This window comes from Lytechinus pictus, chromosome 11 (genome assembly GCF_037042905.1).
Source record: "Lytechinus pictus isolate F3 Inbred chromosome 11, Lp3.0, whole genome shotgun sequence".
NCBI lineage: Eukaryota > Metazoa > Echinodermata > Echinoidea > Temnopleuroida > Toxopneustidae > Lytechinus > Lytechinus pictus.
In genome coordinates this window covers 4,559,445-4,580,969 of record NC_087255.1, presented here as the reverse complement: position 1 = coordinate 4,580,969, position 21,525 = coordinate 4,559,445, and the positions used below count along the sequence as shown (strand labels likewise).

Sequence of the window (21,525 nt, the reverse complement as noted above, 5' to 3'; positions counted from 1 at the left end):
TCTCGAGATACCCCTGATCAGGTAATGTAATAATGCGGTAGTTTCTTTCTCGAAACCCTATCGAGGGGGGGGGGATCACTATCGTACATGCGATGCGATTTAGCAATCATGGTCTTATATGGCCCGCATTAGAAAAAATAGTCTACTTCGTGGTGGGTCTGGATTTTCGCGTGTATGGTGTATTTTTCTCCAGCTATAAATTTACTGAAATTGTGCTCCACTCAAAACAAGTGATGAATAAATCGGTACCTGGCAAGAATCTATTCCTTTAAACGCAAAGCGTGCAGGTGCACTACTAAAGCCAGGTTAATGATGCATCGTTGTAGATCTCTTAGATAATTCTGATAAAGTGAGTAATTAGCGTATAAGCAAGTGTATGCTATATAGTTATCATCTTAGGTAATGTTTTTTTTAACACCAAAGATAATTATATTGATTATATTTCATGCCCCTATTTTCAGGTGTTACGTGTACCCTGCCAGACCCCCCGTCAATGGCCTCATTCGTCAACCCTAGCGACAGCTACTCATCAAGTACTACAGTGACAGTCGTGTGTGACAATGGCAATGACCAAGTTGAGTGGATCTGTAACGGTTATACGGGGGATTTTGATCGTGAACCAATCGATTGCAGCTCTCCAGAAGCAGCAGGTATCGCAAATCTTAATACAAAACTAAAACTCAAAATTAGGATAGCAATAATAAATAATAATAACCATAATAATGATAATCATAATTATCATCATCATATTAAATAACGATACAGATGTTAATAATAATAGTGTGCACTTACAAGAGAAAAATATTAGATGTCGAAATGTTTGATTGATTGCATTTATTTTTTTTCATTCCAAAATTTAACAAAAGTTACAATGTATAGCAAAACACAAAAGTATAATATACAGAAATGAAAAAGGGAACCCACTGGAAAGCAAAGCTTGTTAGTATGGGTTCCCTGCAATAAATAGTTAATTAAAGTATATCTTTGATCAATGAAATTCAAATCGTAAATTAAAAAGGTTTGTACAATGAAAAAGAATACTAGTGGGGTCAAGCTTTTTATGCCTACTATGTTACAATTAACAAAAAATATTATATCATATATACCCCTGCTGTATAAAAAAAAATACATGAGTTCAGGAGTGTGTGAACAGACAATCACTTGGACAAGACAGGACAGATACTAAAAGCAAAACAAAGACAAAAACAAAAAAGGCACACAAACAAAAACAAAACAGGACAAGACAGAAAAAAAGGAAAAGAAACAAAACAAAACAAACTATGAAATATAGACAAACAGGAAAATAAGAAAAGCAATAGAACTAGACATTAAGGTGATAGGAAGAGAGAGAGAGAAAAAAAAGAAATGTGAGAGGGAGGGGGAAAGAGAAGAAGGAAGAAAATAAGAAGGGAAGAAGAACAAGAGGTGGTAGCTGCTTATACAGAAATGTTTAAGTTCTGGGGTTTATACCCAAGGATAAGAATTTTCTTTAACCCTCGACTGAAACTTAAATGTGTTGGCTTGTTACGTAATGATTCTATAAGGGAGTTCCAAAGTTTGATACCTGTAAAAATAAATGTTTTATTTAAAAGGATGGTTCTAGCTCTTGGTGGATGAAAGAGCCCGGCGGACCTAGTAGGATAATGATGAATATCGACATTTTTTGTAAACATGGAATAAAAAATATTTGGAAGTTCATTTTTATCTAAACTATACATGAGTTTTCCGAGATTGTATCGATACAAGTCACCAATCTTCAAAATATTATATTTATAGAAAAGTTCGTCAGTGTGTGAACGAAAATCTGCATGACAAATAATACGAATAGCCTTTTTCTGTAAAAGTAAAATTCTATTCAGGAGGCAGTCAGCACAATTCCCCCATGCTGTTATACCGTAGTTTAAATGAGGCAGGATCAAAGTTGAATACAAATTAAATAGTATATGAGTGGGAAAGAAAAATTTTACTTTGTTTATGATACCAATATTTCTCGAAATAATTTTACAAATGTGATCAACGTGCTCTTTCCAGGAAAGATTATTATCAATGGTTACCCCAAGAAATTTAGTACTGCCAACTCTTTGTAAATTAGTATTTTCGAAAATTATATTACCTGGAAGTTCATCTATGATATTACTAAAGAGCATATAATTTGTTTTTTGGAGATTAAGGGATAGTTTATTAGCTTTGATCCATTCAGATACATGTACTAGTTCGTGATTAATGGTGGCAAGCAAATGGCGTGGATCCTTATGGGAGAAAAAAATATTAGAATCGTCAGCAAACAGAATATATGTTAGGAGTGATAGAAATCTGAATAAGAAATGGCAATGTGTGAAGGCTTACTGGTTTGGGCGTGTGTGTGGGAATGTGAGGGGAGGTGCGTGTGTGTGTGTGTGGGGGTGAGAGGGTATGTGAACTTTGGTTCCATGACATTTGCTCCTGCGACAATTGCTCCGCTGTGAATTACACACACTTATGGAATCGCCAACTTCAACCCTGAGTTTAACACAGACTATACCTTATCCTAAACCTAAGCTTAAACCTAACATAAAAACCTATGGCAACCCTAATCCTACATCTTAGACGAAATAAAGCCAGGAGCAAATGCAAGGCCGTAGCTAGAGGGGGGTGTGGGGGGGGGGGGGGGTGTGACACCCCCCCAACATTCGTGGCAGTCGGCAAAATCATGTACCAGTTGGCAAAATGGAGGATAGGGGAGAAAAAGAAAGAAAGAAAGAGAGAGAGAGGGGGGAGAGAAAGAAAGAAAGAAAGAAAGAAAGAAAGAAAGAAAGAAAGAAAGAAAGAAAGAAAGAAAGAAAGAAAGAAAGAAAGAAAGAAAGAAAGAAAGAAAGAAAGAAAGAAAGAAAGAAAGAAAGAAAGAAAGAAAGAAAGAAAGAAAGAAAGAAAGAAAGAAAGAAAGAAAGAAAGAAAGAAAGAAAGAAAGAAAAGGAAAGAAAAATAGGGGTACTAACTTCGAAGAAGGTTACGACTTTTAGAGTAAAGACAACCAATTGGCAAATCCAAGTCCATGTAGCCAGACTTAGAGCCCTACTAGTCAGCAAAATACTAAGTACAAAACAGATGGAGCTATAATAACACACAAAGTAAGCCCCCGGTCCTCCCCCAATATGAACAAGCTTGTTAGTTTGCAAATTATACCACAATTATTGACGATTTAACAAACACATTAGTTTTGTAAAATTAGAGGCAAGACTAGGTACATAAATATTGGGTGGGATGAATTTCCAAGGTTTAAGTTGAATAATCAAAGCCAAAGTATAGTTGGCAAATTATAAAGTGGGTCTATTAAAGTGGCAGAACACTATACGCTCTACCAGTCAGCAAAGTGATGTACAAGTACTGGCACTGCCCCGTTTCAGATCTGAAAAGAACAGAACACAAGACTTTAAAAAATGGTAACTCTGCAGTTGGCAAATTCATGAAGACAAGTCTACAACTTGTAGACTTGTCTACAAGTTTGCAGTTGGCAACAAACACAAAAATGTTCTAAGTTATTTTTACTAAACTTTTTTTTTTATTTATGGTGTCAGATGGTGCTGAGGGTGGGGATGGGGGCAGGTTGGGCTTGCATCATTCCTGGTGCTCGCATTGTCTGACTAAGTCCTGTTGTATTTTAAGTCCATAAAGATTATGCAAAAAACTATCTCCTCGCACTTCAAGTTATCATTGTTTTATGTAGTGACATATGCTTTTTTCATGACTACATACTTAAAGTGATTGCCCCCTTTTAAGGCCTTAATAAAACATTTCCAGTCTGTGCTTACGTTCGCATTGGTGTGGACCGATAAAGATACCGGGCTGGTGTTATATCAACACCAGCGTTTTTGCAGCGCACGAATTCCTAAAGACAGTCCTTAAAATGTCCCTTTTTCTGATCTAATTATAACAAATTTTCAGCTCGCGCTTCGCGCTCGCATCACTTACTTAGTGAAATAGTAAATTCCTACAAACAAGCCATAGAATGCCCCTCTTCAGGTCTGAATTTCTAAAATTGTCAGCTCGCGCTTCTCGCCCGCAATATTTCATTAGTGAAATACGTATCATGTTCATGATTACAATGACCACACAAAATGTGCTTCATGTGCCAGTGTAATTCTAACAAAATCAGCAAGCGCTTGGCGCTCGCATTAGATGACTATGATGAGATACGTACGCACTTCATAAATTCCAAAAGATAGTCCTGAAAATGTCCCTTTTTAGGGTTAAGTTATACAAAAAATTTCAGCTCGCGCTTCGCGCTCGCATTGTTTGTTTTGTAAGACAGGTACGTATCATGATTACAAAACTTTGCTTATAATGTCCCGTTTTAGGACTGAATATCAAACATTTTCAGCTCGCGCTTCGCGCTCGCATTATTTGATCACTAAGATACATATCCGTTAAATGACACAGTCCTTAAAACGTCTCTATCAGGTCAGTATACCTGGCGCCCTCTTAATGACTCTAAATTTTTGCTGGTGCCCCCCCCCCCAATGCCGTGAACCACTGTACGCAACTGTTAGCAGTAGCACTCTTGAAATTTTAGTTGAGACATCTTGCACAGAAGGTCAATTAAAAATTAACAAATCTTTGATTTTGATATTATTAATGCATAGGGTATATCATTATACTGCAAGTTAGCAACTACGGCACACTAGCCTTTCTATTTTGATCCAAAATGTTTATTTTTAAAGTGCAAATATCTTTGTATATCTTTGTATAATTTACTTTAAAGTATTCACCAAATGCCACCAATTCAATTCTAAAAAATCAAAATCTTTTAGCACGTGATTATTGTAGGGGGGGGGGCACATCCCCCATCAGACTCCCCCTATGCTCACGTTGGCGCTGTCACGCCAAATTTAGTTGGCAAATTTAGCTGGTACACCCCCCAACAAAATGCTTCTGGCTACGGCCCTGAGCAAATGTCGTGTCACTTCGGTTACCTATGGAGCGCGCGCGTGTGTTTGTATATATAATTTTGGGTGGATGTGTGTGTGTGGGGGGGGGGGGGGTGTCTTTTGCATGGGTTTCTATGAGTGAATCATTTCACCATTGCCGGCGGCACTGGTACCTACATGTATACATAGCTAGTTTTCACTATATCCTTTCATCTGGATTCCAGTCAACTAATTTAGGCCCTATGTCAAATTACCGACCGATATTCCAGTTTAGATAATTGATGTGAAGAAATATAGTGACGCTATATAATAAAACCTCACCGTGCTTACACTTAATCGGCATTTGGTTCAGATGCAGAATCGGCTTTTGGTTTGCGTTTACACGTTGTTACAGCTCGTGGTTCAGAACCGCGAGCCGATGCAAAACCTGAAATGATACGCACACCAACAATATACGTCATAATAAAGACAACGCTGGATCAGTGCGCTTACAATTACGTCACAATGGTAAAGTAAATGAAATGCGCACAAATTGCCGATGCAGAATCGGCTTTCTGTTTACACGTAGTAAAAAAGCCGATTCTGCATCGGCTCGCAGTTCAGAACCTACTACTTTGGTGGTGCAAATTGCTGGTTCTGAACCGCGAGCCGATTCAAATGCCGATTAATACCGTGTTTACACTTAATTATTAAGTGTAAACACGGTATAAGTGTAAACACGGTAACAGTGACCTTTCCTCCTCATCTGACGCACAGTGCATGTGACGCGCAGTTGCGCGCAGTGCATCTGACTTGCAGTGTTCATTATTTTTTGGCTCCGTGCAGTGTGATGAGGTACAAGCCTAAACCTTGTATTGTTTTAGATGTTTCATGCCTTAACTTTGTCATATTCAATCAGTGTTAAAATACAAAAAAAAATGATGAGTGTGTGGCATCAACATTTCGTGTTGTATTATCACTTTTCTTTATAAAACATAACTTTTTTAGAAAGGCAAAGTATTGATCTTCCCAGTCCCGTGCCTGATCAGAGTTCTAAATGGGTCACATTCAAGGCCAACTTGAACTTGAAATTGCTAAAACTTTTCGTTCATGATGCTTTAATTTTTGTGAATTATTGATAAGTCAACTTGTTTTAGGTGGGTTTTTTACCCTTTATTCTGAAGTTGTATCCTTTGCGCGCAAGACTGCTAATAATACTGACTGTATCGTTATTGTTCTAGGACCATCGACTGCATTAATCGGCGGGATTATTGGCGGAGTAGTGCTCTTGGTGTTGATTTGCGTCATTGTCTACTGGTAAGTACAACAACAGTGATTAATACCTAAAGTATTCCTAGAACGCTTACTCTATCAAATACAAATATTCCTATAAGTCGCAAAAATGAAGGAAAAGGTGAGAGGAAATAATACAAAACAAAGGCGGAAGTGGATTAATATAATACTGCATTATAATTTGGGACATGGAATTGCGCTTTTTGAATATTTCTTTTTTTATCGCTTTTGCACACATTTCCTCTTATCAAGGAGCGTCAAAAGCTCCTTGCTCTTATCCAGTTGCTTTTCACTTAATCATGATATTGTACATGTTGATGCGTCTGTAATAAGCATACTGTAACAGATAGCTGATATTTTTTTTATCAGTTGTTTGCAGTTAAAGTGGAATAATGGGGGGGGGGGGGGGGAAAGAGGGGCACAGCATTGGGTGGGTTACTAAAAGTTTTGACCTTTGTAAAAATTAAAATCGATTTTTTTTTTTGGCTGATTTACTTTTTAGGGGGTTAATAATCAGACTGTATTTTAAGTAGGTACATCTCAGCTTCATTCTTACAAACAAGATAAGCATGATAAGGCCTATATCAAGCGAGCGCGTGGCGCGCGAGCTCACATTTTGGGAGATTTCATATTAATCGACCTCGATATTGAATATTCTGAGCAGTTTTTGTAATCATGGACAAGATGATCCAACTAAACTGAGATTAGGCGAGGCGCGACTGATTAAATTTTTGATACGCTAGCTTATAGCTGACCTACACAAGCTAGAACCTGTTAAGGACTGTTTGCAATGACTCGTATATACATACCTCACCAAATAAATAATCTCACGTTTTTTCCTTCCCCCCTTTTCTTGGTCATGGAAATTTTATGCTCCCAAGTCCACCCCCCCATCTGCACTCCAGTAATGTATTATACACTAGTCAAGTAGTTTTACAAATGAATTTCTGCTGTCTTAGGAGTATGGGCTACCGTTGGTTAAAGACAGATGTTGAAAACAAGCAAGTTGATTTCAATTAGTTCAGTGTCGTGCATCATTTCTTCAATTTCATTTTAAGAAATTTTTATTTCTTTATGTCTACCAACAGTGCGACGCGCAAGCCCCAAAGAACTCCGGCGGCCCCCGCCCAGACTTCTGCTGGCCCAACACTCGTCTACACTGTGAGGGCCCAACAACAGGTTTTCACAGCCGAGCGCCCTGCTGTTAATGAGATATCCAATATCAACCAGGTTTCCCCCATGAACATGATGAACCCTTCCGGTTCATCAGTTGCTACGTCGGGCATGGAAGATAAGAAGCAGACGGAACATGAATACATGTCGACGATGGATATGCGAGCCGCAATGCCCCCTCCCTACACATCTAATCGCGAGTACTAATGGTGGGGCGGAGTAATTTCGTTTGGCTCCTTTGAAATGTAGAATGGTTTGTGTTCGTGTTTGACTTTGAAAAAAAAAATACTCGATCAAATCGTATTATAAAGAGTTAATGCAAACTAATTTGCGAATAACGGAAATTCATTATTAAATTAACTGAGCAAAAATATAAATTAACGATACAATAACTGAAACTGAGATAATTCAGAGATATGAAATAGACATCCACATAATACAGAAACACATAAACATATTTGTAGACGTTAGAGATCGACATGATCTCGAGGAACAAACAGATGGTCAGCCTATACTAACATTTGGTTTCTTTGACAAAGAAATATGTAAAACCACAGAGACGGCATATATTTTTATGTCTCTATGGCAAAAACCAATCAATCTGATATCTCATTTGATATGAGGGCACCTGAAAAGTTTAGAATTTCCTCCGGGTGTACTGTACGTAAGCTTTAAGGCCCCCTCACACCTAACCGAATTGCCTGAAATATGCCTTGCGATGGCTGGCGAAAGGCATTTTTCAAAAATCGTTTTCAATGGTAACTGATAGTAAATCATATTTACCCTTCGTGTTTGGGTTCGTACATCTTCTGAACTAACAGCTGCGATTATTCAAATTCGCGCGGAAATTTTGATCATGTTCAAAATTTCCCGACGAATTGAAAAATCGTTGGTCATCTGTTTGAATTCGCATCTCTTATATAGTCTGCGGTAATCGTTCGTTTATCGTTCGTGTGTTTTTGTCGCTCATCGTCCCTCTTCGCGCTTTTGCCAAAGTGGCCCGATCTCGAAAGAACCCGTAACGAAGCAACACGATGACACAACGAACAAGATTGCCTGATATATTCCCTCGCCTTCGTTTCTAATCGCACGCAATGTCAAACCATTGCTCATTGTACCTTCGTCTTATTTGGTTATATCAACCCTTCGCTCGCCTTCGGCCGCAATTTTCTCAAAGAGGTGAGCCGAAAAATCGATATCCTTTGCATGACATATTTATCCTTCGCTGTACCGCTCGTTGATAAAATGTGACAATTGTTACTGATTGCATGATTTGACGGAAATTTTATTTGAATTCGTTGAATTCGCGTGCATTTCGTTCATATTTCCCTTTCGTCACCCTTCGTCCGCCTACATTCGGTCAGGTGTGAGGGGGCTTTTAGGTCAAACTGTTAATAAGCAACAAATCAATATTGTGATGGTGTTTTTAATCAAGAGTAAAGAATATGGTAATGGTTTTTGTATACACAGTGTTGCATGTAAATAATCATGAAGACATTTTATTAGTTTACCTGCAATAAATTTTCAATATCATTAATACAAATCTTCTCTCTGTGCGGTATTAGAGGAGATAGGACCTTACTTGGAGTGGTCTATGGGCTTCTTTAACTAAATGTAGAAAATTGATATCCTCTCCTGTGGTTCGTCTTCCATAATTATGCTCATTTTTAGATCTTAGAGAGCAGTAATGAAACAAATAAGCAGTGGCATCCACTGAGTATTGTTACAAGGTACTGCAATCATTGTATCTGATTGGCTTAGAACACATTACGCAGTGTGAAGAATAAGATCACTGAATGATTAGTCTTTTAATGGAACGCTTCCACTGAATAATTAGGCTTTTAATGGAACGCTTCCACTCTTGGTTTATCTGTATGTGCGCTGTCGTTTTCTCTTCGTATGTTAAATCAATAGACTTCAGTAATTCACGTGTTACCTTATAATCAAGAGTATTCATTTTTTTATATCAGAAGCGTATCAGGGCCATAGCAAGCCTCGATCAGACGTGGGTAGTCGGAGTGTAATTTTCTTATGCATGGATGAAGATTCCAATTGTTGGTCGTCTTATCACGACCAAGACGTAGGCAGTTTTGGTCGGATCGAGTATTAAGGGTCGGAAGAAGCTCGGTCGGAGGATGCTAAGTCAGAGTAAGTTCGGAAGGAAGGCCTGAGTAGAGCCCGTCTGTACAGTGTATTCAATTAGTTATCTATACCAATGTTTTGTTCGAGTCATATCTTTTTAAAAACATATTTCTTGTTATCTTTGGCCCGCATTCTGAAGTCAGGTTTTATTTACTTAGACCATGGTCTAACTCAGTGCTAAAATTTTGGGAAGCCAAAAGTGTCAATTTTTTTTTTAAGTTGTATGTTTCTTATGTTTACTATGCTCTTGCCTGATTCATCGATGGTGAAGACAATCTTCTACTTATACTTCCTAGACAATTATGAATGATTTGAGAGCCAAATGAGCTGGAATATTATATCTCTACTGTTAGTGATTTAGGTAACAATTGGCTATCCATACTTAAACCACAACTTTAAACCTGAGTTTAAGTTAAACACGACTTCAGAATACGGGCCTTTGTGTTTTGTTGTAATGATTTTATATAGGCCTACGAACTTGCTGAAAGACAGTCTAACTTCTTTTTATTCCTTATTGAAACTAAATAAACAAACAAACAAACCCGACAAGGGACTGACGGTTTGTAAGCTATGCTTCTAACATTAGTTCCTTCTTTTTAATCCTGATTTGACAACGATTCCAATCTACAAATGGTATCGGCTTCAGTTCTTATGAACTATTCTCCCGGTGGGCCCTGCAATTGAAATCACATACATTTTTCTTATTCTTACAAAAAGTATGATTTATATGATTTTGTAGGTAAGGTATAACAAATAAAGGCATATTAATCCGGAGTCTGACTCAAAATTTACTTTATTCATATTCTTAAAAAATGGAACTGAATACACATTTCAATTTCACACAGATCATGGTTCTGCTGGTGATCGGTAAATTCCTCCATCTTTTCCATAATTGTATAACATTAAACGTCTACCTTGGAAGCTTCGCCCGGGAGCTTCGCTCACTCATGGAGGTTTCGCAACGCGTAGATGCAATCGTCAGGCAACTGATTATTATCCAAAGATACGCCTAAAGCGCTATCCACTTTTGTAAAGCTCGCATAAATTAAAATAAAAAAAATTCACCATGTTGCTTATTTTTCATAGCTTCTTGGCTTATCATTGGGTAATTTTCTTTTGCCGCCTATATATGCATGTTAAATATCCCATTCAGTAATTTAATGATGTTGCAGATGCACATTATTTTACTTATAGTAGTTCATAAAGTGCTCCAAATGCAAAGTTTCACTTCAAAATATTTTCTCCCCGGTCACCACACATGCCCTTGTAAATTGAGATTAAAACAGTTTAGCCTCAATTAGGGGCCCGTTGCATAAAACCTTTTACCTGAGAAAACTAAGGTTGTTTTTACCGGAGTTTTTGCCCTGTGTTAAAGTCAATGGCAGAAATCAGACTAATCTTAGTTTTCAGTTTTTACCAGAGTTTTCTCAGGTAAAAAGTTTTATGCAACGGGCCCCAGGGAGTATATAGCGGCAGAGCTATTTCTATAAAAAAAGTTCTAAAGAATGACAAATATTTGAAGCGCTTTTGACAAACAAAAGACAGGTTTTAGAGTTAAAACGTCAATTTTATGGCATTAGTATTGTTATTTTCGTGATGGGTGAAGTATATAGAGAGGTCAATTTGAAAAAAAGTTGCAAGGCAGCTTACTATATTGTAGAGGATCATTGACTTCCTATACCCGCACTTTAAGAGAGCGTTAATGTTTTCTGCATTTAGAGGTTATTTTACGAAGGAGCGTTTAGCGACCGAGCGGAAAATTTTCGGATTTGAATATTAAAACACTTTGATTTTAGAGCACAATGACATGAATGGAATACTGCATTATTCAATACATTATGCTTAAAGGGGCTACATATATATATTTTTTTTTGTGGTTGATTTTTTTTTTTGGGGGGAAGGCTTGAGCCATTTTTTTTTTTTTTTTTGGGGGGGGGGGGTGTTGCACCCACAAATGTAATAACGCCCACAAATGTAATAACACTTTACCCACAAGTGTAATAATTTCACCCACAAATGTAATAATGCAATTTACCCACAAATGTTATAATTTTTGATCGCCCACAAATGTAACAATGACTTTACCCACAAATGTAATAAATTTGAAGAGATTTTTGGCGAATCCGTTCTAAACTAAAATCCTACAGTAATGCGTTCATATAGCACAAAAAGCAAAGTCTTTTTTTCCAGAAACGGTTAATTAAAATATTATAATATAAGTCCAAAGTCTTTTTCCAGACCCGGTTGTTTCAAAGATTATAATATAAGGCCAAAATCTTTTTTCCAGACCCGGTTGTTTCAAAAATTATAATAAAAGTCCAAAGTCTTTTTTCCAGGCCCGGTAATTTCAAAAATTATGATATAAGTCCAAACTAAGATACGACAATGATATTCCAGTGGAATAAAAATGAGAATCGAGCTTAGTCTTCTCTCCGGACCCAGTTAATTAAAACTGGTGGAATTAATGTCTTTGTTGTTGTTTTAACTTATACGGCGCGTATTGTGAATATATGCGCTAAGAGTAAATTGAGAATCAAGTGTAGTCTTTTCTCCAGACCCGGTTATTTCAAAAATTATAATATAAGTCCAAACTTAGATACGATAATGATATTCCAGTGGAATAAAAATGAAAATCGAGCTTAGTCTTTTCTCCAAAACCTTGTTATTCCAAAATTATAAATAACAATATAACATCAAAAACAGTATAAATACCCCATAATCTTATTAATGCTGGATAACATGGACATAAAGCGTAGTCTTTCAGCTAGACCCAGTTATTTTTTTTTCAAAATAACGCTAGTAGTAATAATAAAAAAAACCTCAAAATCTAAGACCAAACAATCCGTCAACCTAAGAACCTGTTTTAAAAAGAGGTTTAGAGCAATGTCTTTATTCCAGACCTTATCATAAACAAATTATGAAAAAAAATCTTCTAACGTAAGACCTTATCATATTCTTATTCTTGCGGAATAACACAAGTTTTAAAACGTATTCTTTCCTCCAGACCCGGTTATTCAAAAAATGAATTTAAAAAACTTCAAATCTAAGACCAATCTTCAAAAGTTACACCCAGTAAAAAAAATATGTCTAAACACCACACCCAGTTTTTTTTTTATAATACTAAGACCCCTACAAAATATTGTAATAATGCATGGGAAAAGCAAACATCCTTTCTCCAGACTTGGTTATTATTTAAAAAAATAAAATAGTTTTTACAAATTTTCTAAAACGAATACCCAATAATCTAATTACTGTGGAATAACATAAAGATCGATTGTAGACTTTCCTCCAGACACAGTTATTTCAAGAACAAAAAAGCAATAAAACCCAACCCCAACAACAAATCTAAGAACCAACAAACCTCCAAATTAAGACCATGTAGAAAAGCACGTTTAGAGCGTTGTCTTTATTCCAGACCAAATCATTTAAAAACTAATTTAAACAATCTTAAAAACACAAGACTTTGTCATATTCTTATTCCTGTGGAAAAACACGAGTATCGTGCTTAGTCTTTCGTCTAGACCCGGTTATTTAAAAGATAAACAAATATTGAAAAAAAAATCAAAGGTAAGACCAATCTTCAAAATTAAACCCAGTTAAAATGCTTGAGTTTAGAGTGTTGTCTTTACCCCACGCCCAGTTCTCTTAAAAATACAAATTAAGCGAAACAATAATCTTAAAACTTAGACCCCAGCATCTTCCAAACTATAAAAAACCCTGTGAAAACGCACACCACAAAAACGACAAATTATTCATAGGCGTAAATATTCATATCTGAATGATACGCGCCTTAAAACCCAAGATAAGAACAACAACAACGTTATTCTACATTAATGATATTGTGGGGTCTTTGTTAATATTGATTGTTTGTTTTTATTGTTTCTTATAATTTCCTATTTTGAAATAACTGGGTCTGGTAAAGACTACATCATATTTCCATGCTATTCAATGTTGATAAGATTGCAGGGTCTTTGTTTTGTTGTTGTTGTTGTGTTTTTAATGATTTTTATAACTGGGTCTGGAGGAAAGACTACGCTATATTTTCAAATTATTCAACATCAATGAGATTGTGGGGTCTTTGTTAATATTGTTCTTTAAGAATTGCTATTTTGTAATAACCAGGGCTGGAACAAAGACTAAACCATATTTTGATGCTGATTTGGCGCAAATATTCACTACTGAATGATACGCGCCGTATAATCTAAAACAACAACAACAACATCAACAGCTATTCAATGTTTAAAAGATTGCGGGGTCTGTTTTTGGTTGTTGTTGTTGTTGTTGTTGTTTTGTTTTTGAATGAATTTTTTATAACTGGGTCTGGAGGAAAGATTATGCTATATTTACATTTCGTTTAACATTAATAAGATCGTGGGGTCTTTGTTTTTTTTTTTATCATAATTTTCTGAAAAAAAGACTACGCTTGATTCTCAATTTACTCTTAGCGCATATATTCACAATACGCGCCGTATAAGTTAAAACAACAACAAAGACATTAATTCCACCAGTTTTGATTAACTGGGTCTGGAGAAAAACTAAGCTTGATTCTCATATTATTCCACTGGAATAACATTATCGTATCTTAGTTCGGACTTATATGACAATTTTTGAAGTTACCGGGTCTGGAAAAAAGACTTTGGACTTATATTATAATTTTTGAAACAACCGGGTCTGCAAAAAAGACTTTGGACTTATATCATAATTTTTTAAACAACCGGGTCTGGAAAAAAGACTTTGGACTTATATTATAATTTTTGAATTAACCGGGTGTGGAAAAAAGACTTTGCACTTTTGTGCTATATGAATGCATTACTATAGGGTTTTAGTTTTTAGTTACCGGGTCTGGAGAAAAGACTATGCTTGATTCTCAATTTACGCTTAGTGCATATGGTTAAAACAACAACAAAGACATTAATTCCACCAGTTTTAATTAACTGGGTCTGGAGTCTGGACTTATATTATAATTTTTGAAACAACCGGGTCTGGAAAAAAGACTTTGGACTTATATTATAATTTTTGAATCAACCGTGTTTGGAAAAAAGACTTTGCACTTTTGTGCTATATGAACGTATTACTATAGGATTGTATTTGGAACGGATTCGCCAAAAATCCCTTCAAATTTATAACATTTGTGGGTAAAGTCATTATTACATTTGTGGGTAAAGTGCATTATTACATTTGTGGGTGAAATTATTACATATGTGGGTAAAGGGTTTTAGCTTTTAGTTTTAAGTAACCGGGTCTGAAGAAAAGACTACGCTTGATTCTCAATTTACTCTTAGCGCATATATTCACAATACAAAAAATTCTCCAAACAAACTATGTGAACTTGACCCAATCCCAACAGATTTGGTTAAGAAATGTTCCACAGTTCTGTTGCCTGTCATTACTAGAATAGTAAATACAAGTCTTAGTTCGGGAGTTGTACCACAGGTCTGTAAAAAAGCTGTCATCCATCCGACGCTGAAAAAGTCAGGCTTAGATCAAGAGTGTTTGAAAAATTACCGCCCGATATCAAACCTGTCTTTTTTAGGTAAACTACTGGAAAGAGTTGTTTTCTCACAACTAACATCATATTTACAAGATAATGAGTTACTTGGCCCACATCAATCCGCGTACAAGCCTGGTCATAGTGTAGAAACACTACTAGTTAACTTAACAGATACTATTTATAGAGAAATGGATAATGGCAACATTACCGCACTCATTATGGTAGATATGAGTTCAGCATTTGATACAGTAGATCACACTATCCTAATTGAAAGGCTTAACTCATTAGGTATCAAGGGGACTGCCCTTGCTTGGTTCATATCCTATCTATCAGAACGATCTCAATATGTTAGAATCGGTAGTTCCATCTCAGGTTTAACTACTCTGAAGTTTGGGGTACCCCAGGGCTCTGTAGGAGGTCCACTGCTCTATTCCCTCTATATGCAACCAATCAGCAAGATATTTCGTAAACATGGCATAAAATACCATTGTTATGCCGATGACATACAACTCTATTTGTCTTTTCAACCTTCAATGTCGTCACTAAACTCTGCTATTACAAAACTTGAAGCATGTCTACAAGACCTTAAGACATGGCTTGTATCTAATTGCCTGAAACTGAATGACGATAAATCAGAATTCTTAATACTTGGATAGAAGTTTATGCTTAGTAAAATTGACTTTCAGTCATGTCATGTCCATCTTGGTAGCTCTTGTATCACTCCGTCTAAAACAGCCCGTAATCTTGGGGTTATATTTGATCAGGAAATGACTTTTTTCGCAACCATATCACTCAAGTCCAACAAAATGTCAGATATCAACTACGTAATTTGAGTTTCATCAGAAAGTCACTGTCTAAACATACAGCCGAGATACTTATCCATGCTTTAATTTCCTTCCGTTTAGATTTTTCAAACTCATTGTTCTGCAACCTCCCACAAAAAGATTTGACAAAACTTCAACGTCTACAAAACTCTGCTGCCCGTCTCCTAACCTACACTAAAAAGTATGACTCCATCTCGCCAATCCTCCAGTCCTTACATTGGCTGCCTGTTTGTAAAAGAATCACCTTCAAAATTCTTTCACTAATACATCATTCAATTTATTCTCTCTTCCCCACATATCTCAGCAGCTCTATCTCAAAATATCAGCCTTCACGAAGTCTTCGCTCATCATCTGATTCTCTATTGCTCCAGACACCCAGAACAAAACACAAATGGGGGGACCATGCATTCTCTGTTATAGGACCAAAGCTATGGAATCAACTGCCTATCCAATTACGCCAAATTTCATCAACAGAAGCATTCAAGTCCCAGTTGAAAACTTATTTAATCTCCCATTAGCAGTTTAATATTGTGTTTATTCAGGAGAATTCAAATTCTATTCTTTTTTGTTTTCTATTGTTGTTGTGTTTGTGTTTATTTTCCTTGAAGCGCCATGAGCACCGAAAGATGGACCTGTGCGCTATATAAGTAGCCACCATTATTATTATTATTATTAGTATAAGTTAAAACAACAACAAAGACATTAATTCCACCAGTCTTAATTAACTGGGTCTGGAGAAAAAACTAAGCTTGATTCTCATATTATTCCACTGAATATCATTATCGTATCTAAGTTTGGACTTATATTACAATTTTTGAAGTAACCGGGTCTGTAAAAAAGACTTTGGACTTATATTATAATTTTTTTAACAACCGGGTCTGCAAAAAAGACTTTGGACTTATATTATATTTTTGGAATTAACCGGGTCTGGAAAATAGACTTTGCACTTTTGTGCTATATGAATGCATTACTATTAGGGTTTTAGTTTTTAGTTACCGGGTCTGGAGAAAAGACTATGCTTGATGCTTGATTCTCAATTTACTCTTAGTGCATATATTTACATTACGCGCCGTATTAGTTAAAACAACAACAAAGACATTAATTCCACCAGTTTTAATAAAAATGGGTCTGGAGAAAAGACTAAGCTCGAATCTCATTTTTATTCCACTGGAATATCATTATCGTATTTTAGTTTGGACTTATATTATAATTTTTTGAAATAACCGGGTCTGGAAAAAAGACTTTGGACTTATATTATAATTTTTGAAACAACCGGTATTGGAAAGACTTTGCACTTTTGTGCTATATGAACGTATTACTATAGGATTTTATTTGGAACGGATTCGCCAAAAATCCCTTCAAATTTATTACATTTGTGGGCGATTAAAAATTATTACATTTGTGGGTAAAGTGCATTATTACACTTGTGGATGAAATTAGTACACTGTGGGTAAAGTGTTATTACACTTGTGGGCGTTATTACATTTGTGGGTAAAGTGTTATTACATTTGTGGGCGTTATTACATTTGTGGGCGATTATTACATTTGTGGGTGTAACACACCCCCAGTAAAAAAAATAATTCCCAGGGCCCTGTTGTTGGTTTCCATTCATGTTGAGCACTTAATAATTTTTCCAATGCCATTTCCTTCTGCAAAAAAAAAATCGAGTTTATATTCTGAAAAGCAGAAAAAATCACCCAGTTTTTAGCGTACAAATCTATGAAATAAAAACGCTTCTAACACAACTTACAACCTGACGTTACGGTCTTGAGGCCTATGGAAAGTACACGGAAACATATATAAGCCCGTTAATTTGAGATTTTTTAAAGAAAAATACTAAGTTGTCAAAAGGTGAATGAATATGCATACAACTGACATTGTTGTACTATGTAGGTAATACATTTACTATTAGTCAGTTTCACTGTTAGTTTCGGTCTGTATTATCTCGCAAAGATGTACTCTTTATCTCTTTTCTCCCCCCCCCCTCCCTCTCTCTCTCCCTCCCTTCTCTCTCTCTCTCTATATATATATAATGTTACACTTCGTAATTCCGAAGGTTTGTAATTCCGAAGGTTCTTTATTCCGAAGGTTCGTAATTCCGAAACACGTAAATTGCCTATACCTCGATGTTCGTTAATCCGAAAACGAAAAAGGGTGCGTTAATCCGAACGTTTGTGGCGTTATTCCGAAGGTTCGTTATTCCGAAGGTTCGATAATCCGAAAACGAAATAAGGTTCGTTGTTCGAAGGTTCGATAATCCGAAAACGAAATAAGGTTCGTTGTTCCGAAGGTTCATTAATCCGAAAACGAAATAAGGTTCGTTGTTTTGAAGGTTCGTTAATCCGAAAACGAAATAAGGTTCGTTGTTCCGAAGGTTCGTTAATCCGAAAACAAAATAAGGTTCGTTGTTCCGAAGGTTCGTTAATCCGAAAACAAAATAAGGTTCGTTGTTCCGAAGGTTCGTTAATCCGAAAACAAAATAAGGTTCTTTATTCTGAAGGTTCGTTAATCCAACAAATGAAAACCGGGGAAAGCAGAGGCAAGTGGGGGGGGGGGGGGGGGGGAGAAACACCGTTGCTGTTCAATTGTTATGAAGATGGGAAGGCAAGGGCGGCCGAACGAATTTTCGTTTGGGGAAGGGGGCAAAGCCAAAAATGAAACTCATACGTCAAAATAGGCACTTTGGTGATATTTTCACCTCGAGATTATCATCTGTGTGAAGTCATTGTGTGTTTTTATAGTAATTAAGTAGAGAAAAGCCTTTTCGAAGTGACTTCTGATTATGGAAAGATGTATATTTAGGCTCTTTTTTTCGCGAGAGAGTATAATGATGATGATGATGGGTTCTTGTATAGCGCCGGTATCCGCCTCAGCTGGGCGCTCATGGCGCTTGCTCAAAAATAGGAAATATCTCACAAATTTCAATGTCTTCAAACAGTGCTTAGGATCATCATTCAGTTCAAGTACTGTCCTAGTAATGCTAAAATTGAGTTATTCTTGCAATAATGTTGGAGTGGGGAACAGAAAAGTCTTCAGGTAAGACTCAAAAGTTGATTGGGTCTCTGCTCTCCTGATAAATTGGGGAAGGCTATTCCACAGCTTTGGTCCAGAGATGTAGAAGGCTCTGTCACCCCAAGTTGTGTGGCTGAGAGATTCTCTCAGCAATGCTTGATCTGCTGATCTGAGACTGCGTGTTGGTCTATGCTGAGATAAGAGCTCTGATATGTAGGGTGGAGATTTATCGTTAAGTGCTTTAAATACGAAGACCCCAAGTTTATAGGCTATTCTCTGGTTGACAGGCAGCCAATGTAGGTCATGCAGAATTGGAGTAATGTGGACTCTCTTTCTTTGAAGGGACACAAGACGTGCGGCCATGTTCTGCAGACGCTGAAGTCTGTGCAGTTGATGTTGAGTCAAACCAGTCAAAATTGAGTTGCAAATGTCCAGTCGGGTTGTTACAAAGGCATGAACAAGGAGTTCAGCAACTTTCTTAGTTACATGCTTGCGGATCCTTCCAAGATTACGGATAGAGATACAGGCAGCCTTGGAAGTGCCTGTGACATGCTGCTCTATTGTAAGTGAGGAATCAAACACTACTCCAAGGTTTCTCACTTGATCAGAAGGCTTGATTAAAGAGTTGCCAATTCTTAGATGGTTTATTGTAACTTTGGCTCGTTGTTGACGAGATCCCACAACAAGGAATTCCGTCTTGTCCTTATTCATCTTAAGATAGTTATTAGACAGCCATTCCTGGAGGTCAGCTACACAGGATTCAATGCGCTGAAGTCCTAAATTGACCTCACTTTGAGATGAGTTGACGGTACAGTAAATCTGTGTATCATCTGCATATCGGTGATACTGGAGTCCGTGCCTCTTGATGATGTGAGATATGGGCGAAATGTACATGCTGAACAACTGCGGGCCGAGGACAGAGCCTTGAGGAACGCCATACTTCAGCGTTGATGAGTCGGATCTGGCACCGTCGACGGAAACATAGCTCGTCCTTCCTGTCAGGTACGATCGAAACCACTGTAGTGCGACTCCGCTGATTCCATATAGGTCACTAAGTCGATGGAGAAGAATGTCATGGTCGACAGTGTCGAATGCTACTGAAAGGTCCAGTAGGACTAGAAGCGATATCTTCTTTTGATTCATGCCGGAAAGTGGATCATTCTGGACTCTGAGGATTGCTGTCTCGACACTATGATTGGCACGATAGGCAGACTGGAATGTATCATGGAGAGAATTATCTGTGATGTAGGAACTCAACTGGTTTATCACGACGCGCTCCAGTGTCTTGCTCAAGAAGCTGAGGTTGGATATCGGGCGATAGTTGCTCATGTTCTCTAATGAGCGAGCGGCTTGGAAAAAAATTCAAAGCTGAAGTTGTAAAACTCGTTTTTTAGTGTCAATTATTATTAAAATTGCATTATTGCGAGGTGTTGCGCGAGCGTGAATCACAAGCTAAAACTTTAGGGCATTTCAATAAGAAATGAAAATTCTGCTGTCAATAAAAAGATGTGCATCTAACTAAACAATTAACACGAGCGCAAAACGCGAGCTTAAATATACTGACCAGAAAAGGAACCTGTTAAAGAATGCATTTAGTGACCTCTTTAGGATACATATTTGACCATTCGCATAATAATTGAGAGTGCGAAGCGCGAGCTGAAAATTTGTAATATTCCAGCCTGAAAACTAATCTAAAATGTATACTAGTACTTTAAAAAGAGTATTTTATTTCGAAAAAACGGCACGTTTTTTTTTTGGAAAAAGGGAATTTCCCATTTTGGAAAAATAGCATTCTCCCTGTTTTTTTTTCTTTTTGGGGTACAAGTGCCCCCTGCCCCCCCCCCCCCGGCGGATCCAACTTTCGCTAATAGGGGGGGGGCGAATTTTTTTTCACCCATATTTCCCTGATCGGCAGCTCAAAGTTGATTTTTGTTTGTTTCTTTGAAAGGGAAGTCCTAACAGTCAATAATTAGCTTTATTCCTATATAAAATAAAGTAAATATGTAATAACACCATAAGCCCTTTTTAAATAATGCGAGCGCGAAGCGCGAGCTACATTTTTTTAATTTTTGATATGATGGGCAATATGTTTGTGATCTTCAAAACGAGATGCCTATGTAACTAGATAATAACTGCGAGCAAGAAGCGCAAACGGACATTTGAAATATAAGCTCTGACCTGATCGAAAAAGGACATGTTAAGGACTTTTTGCAGTTAGCCATGAAGACGATGCATGTTTCAACCAGGGGCGGTGGAACGTATTTTCCTTTTGGGGGGGGGGGGGGAAAGCCAAAAAGGGCAATAATATGCTATTAATATTATTGCATAATATCGTGTTATCTTGTAATGACAACACCGTTTTTGTTGCCAAAATGAATTAATTTCATTTTCGGAAATATGAACTTTATCTAATTTTTTGGTTTTCGGATTAACGAACCTTCGGAATTACGAACCTCATTTCGTTTTCGGACTGACGAACCTTCGGAATTATGAACCTCAATTCGTTTTCGGACTAACGGACCTTCGGAATTACGAACCTTATTTCGTTTTCGGATTAACGAACCTTAGGAAATACATACCTTCGGAATAACGGACCTTCGGAAATACGAACCTTCGGAATTACGAAGCTTCGGAATTACGAAGCTTCGGAGTTACGAATGTATGCGATTTATAAACATTCGTGATAATGAATGTGAAAGCCAAGACT

General features: G+C 37.0%; 1 protein-coding gene across 3 annotated transcripts in view; it reads left to right on the top strand.

Annotated features, from left to right (window-relative positions):
- The window catches only part of LOC129271311 (low-density lipoprotein receptor-related protein 4-like), a 28,304-nt gene extending 17,766 nt beyond the window's left edge, over positions 1 to 10,538 (top strand). The window contains exons 7-10 of one of the 3 annotated variants that reach the window (XR_010295085.1): positions 462 to 650; positions 6,125 to 6,200; positions 7,265 to 8,025; positions 8,732 to 10,531. Coding sequence is in view for 1 of the 3 variants with exons in the window: in XM_064106526.1 (XP_063962596.1) it covers positions 462 to 650; positions 6,125 to 6,200; positions 7,265 to 7,556 (557 nt within the window). In the remaining 2 variants the exon portion in view is untranslated. Of the gene's footprint in view, positions 1 to 461; positions 651 to 6,124; positions 6,201 to 7,264 lie in introns of all 3 variants that reach the window. The other 2 variants (XR_010295086.1, XM_064106526.1) reach the window with 2 other exon arrangements.
- Positions 10,539 to 21,525: the final 10,987 nt, after the last annotated feature.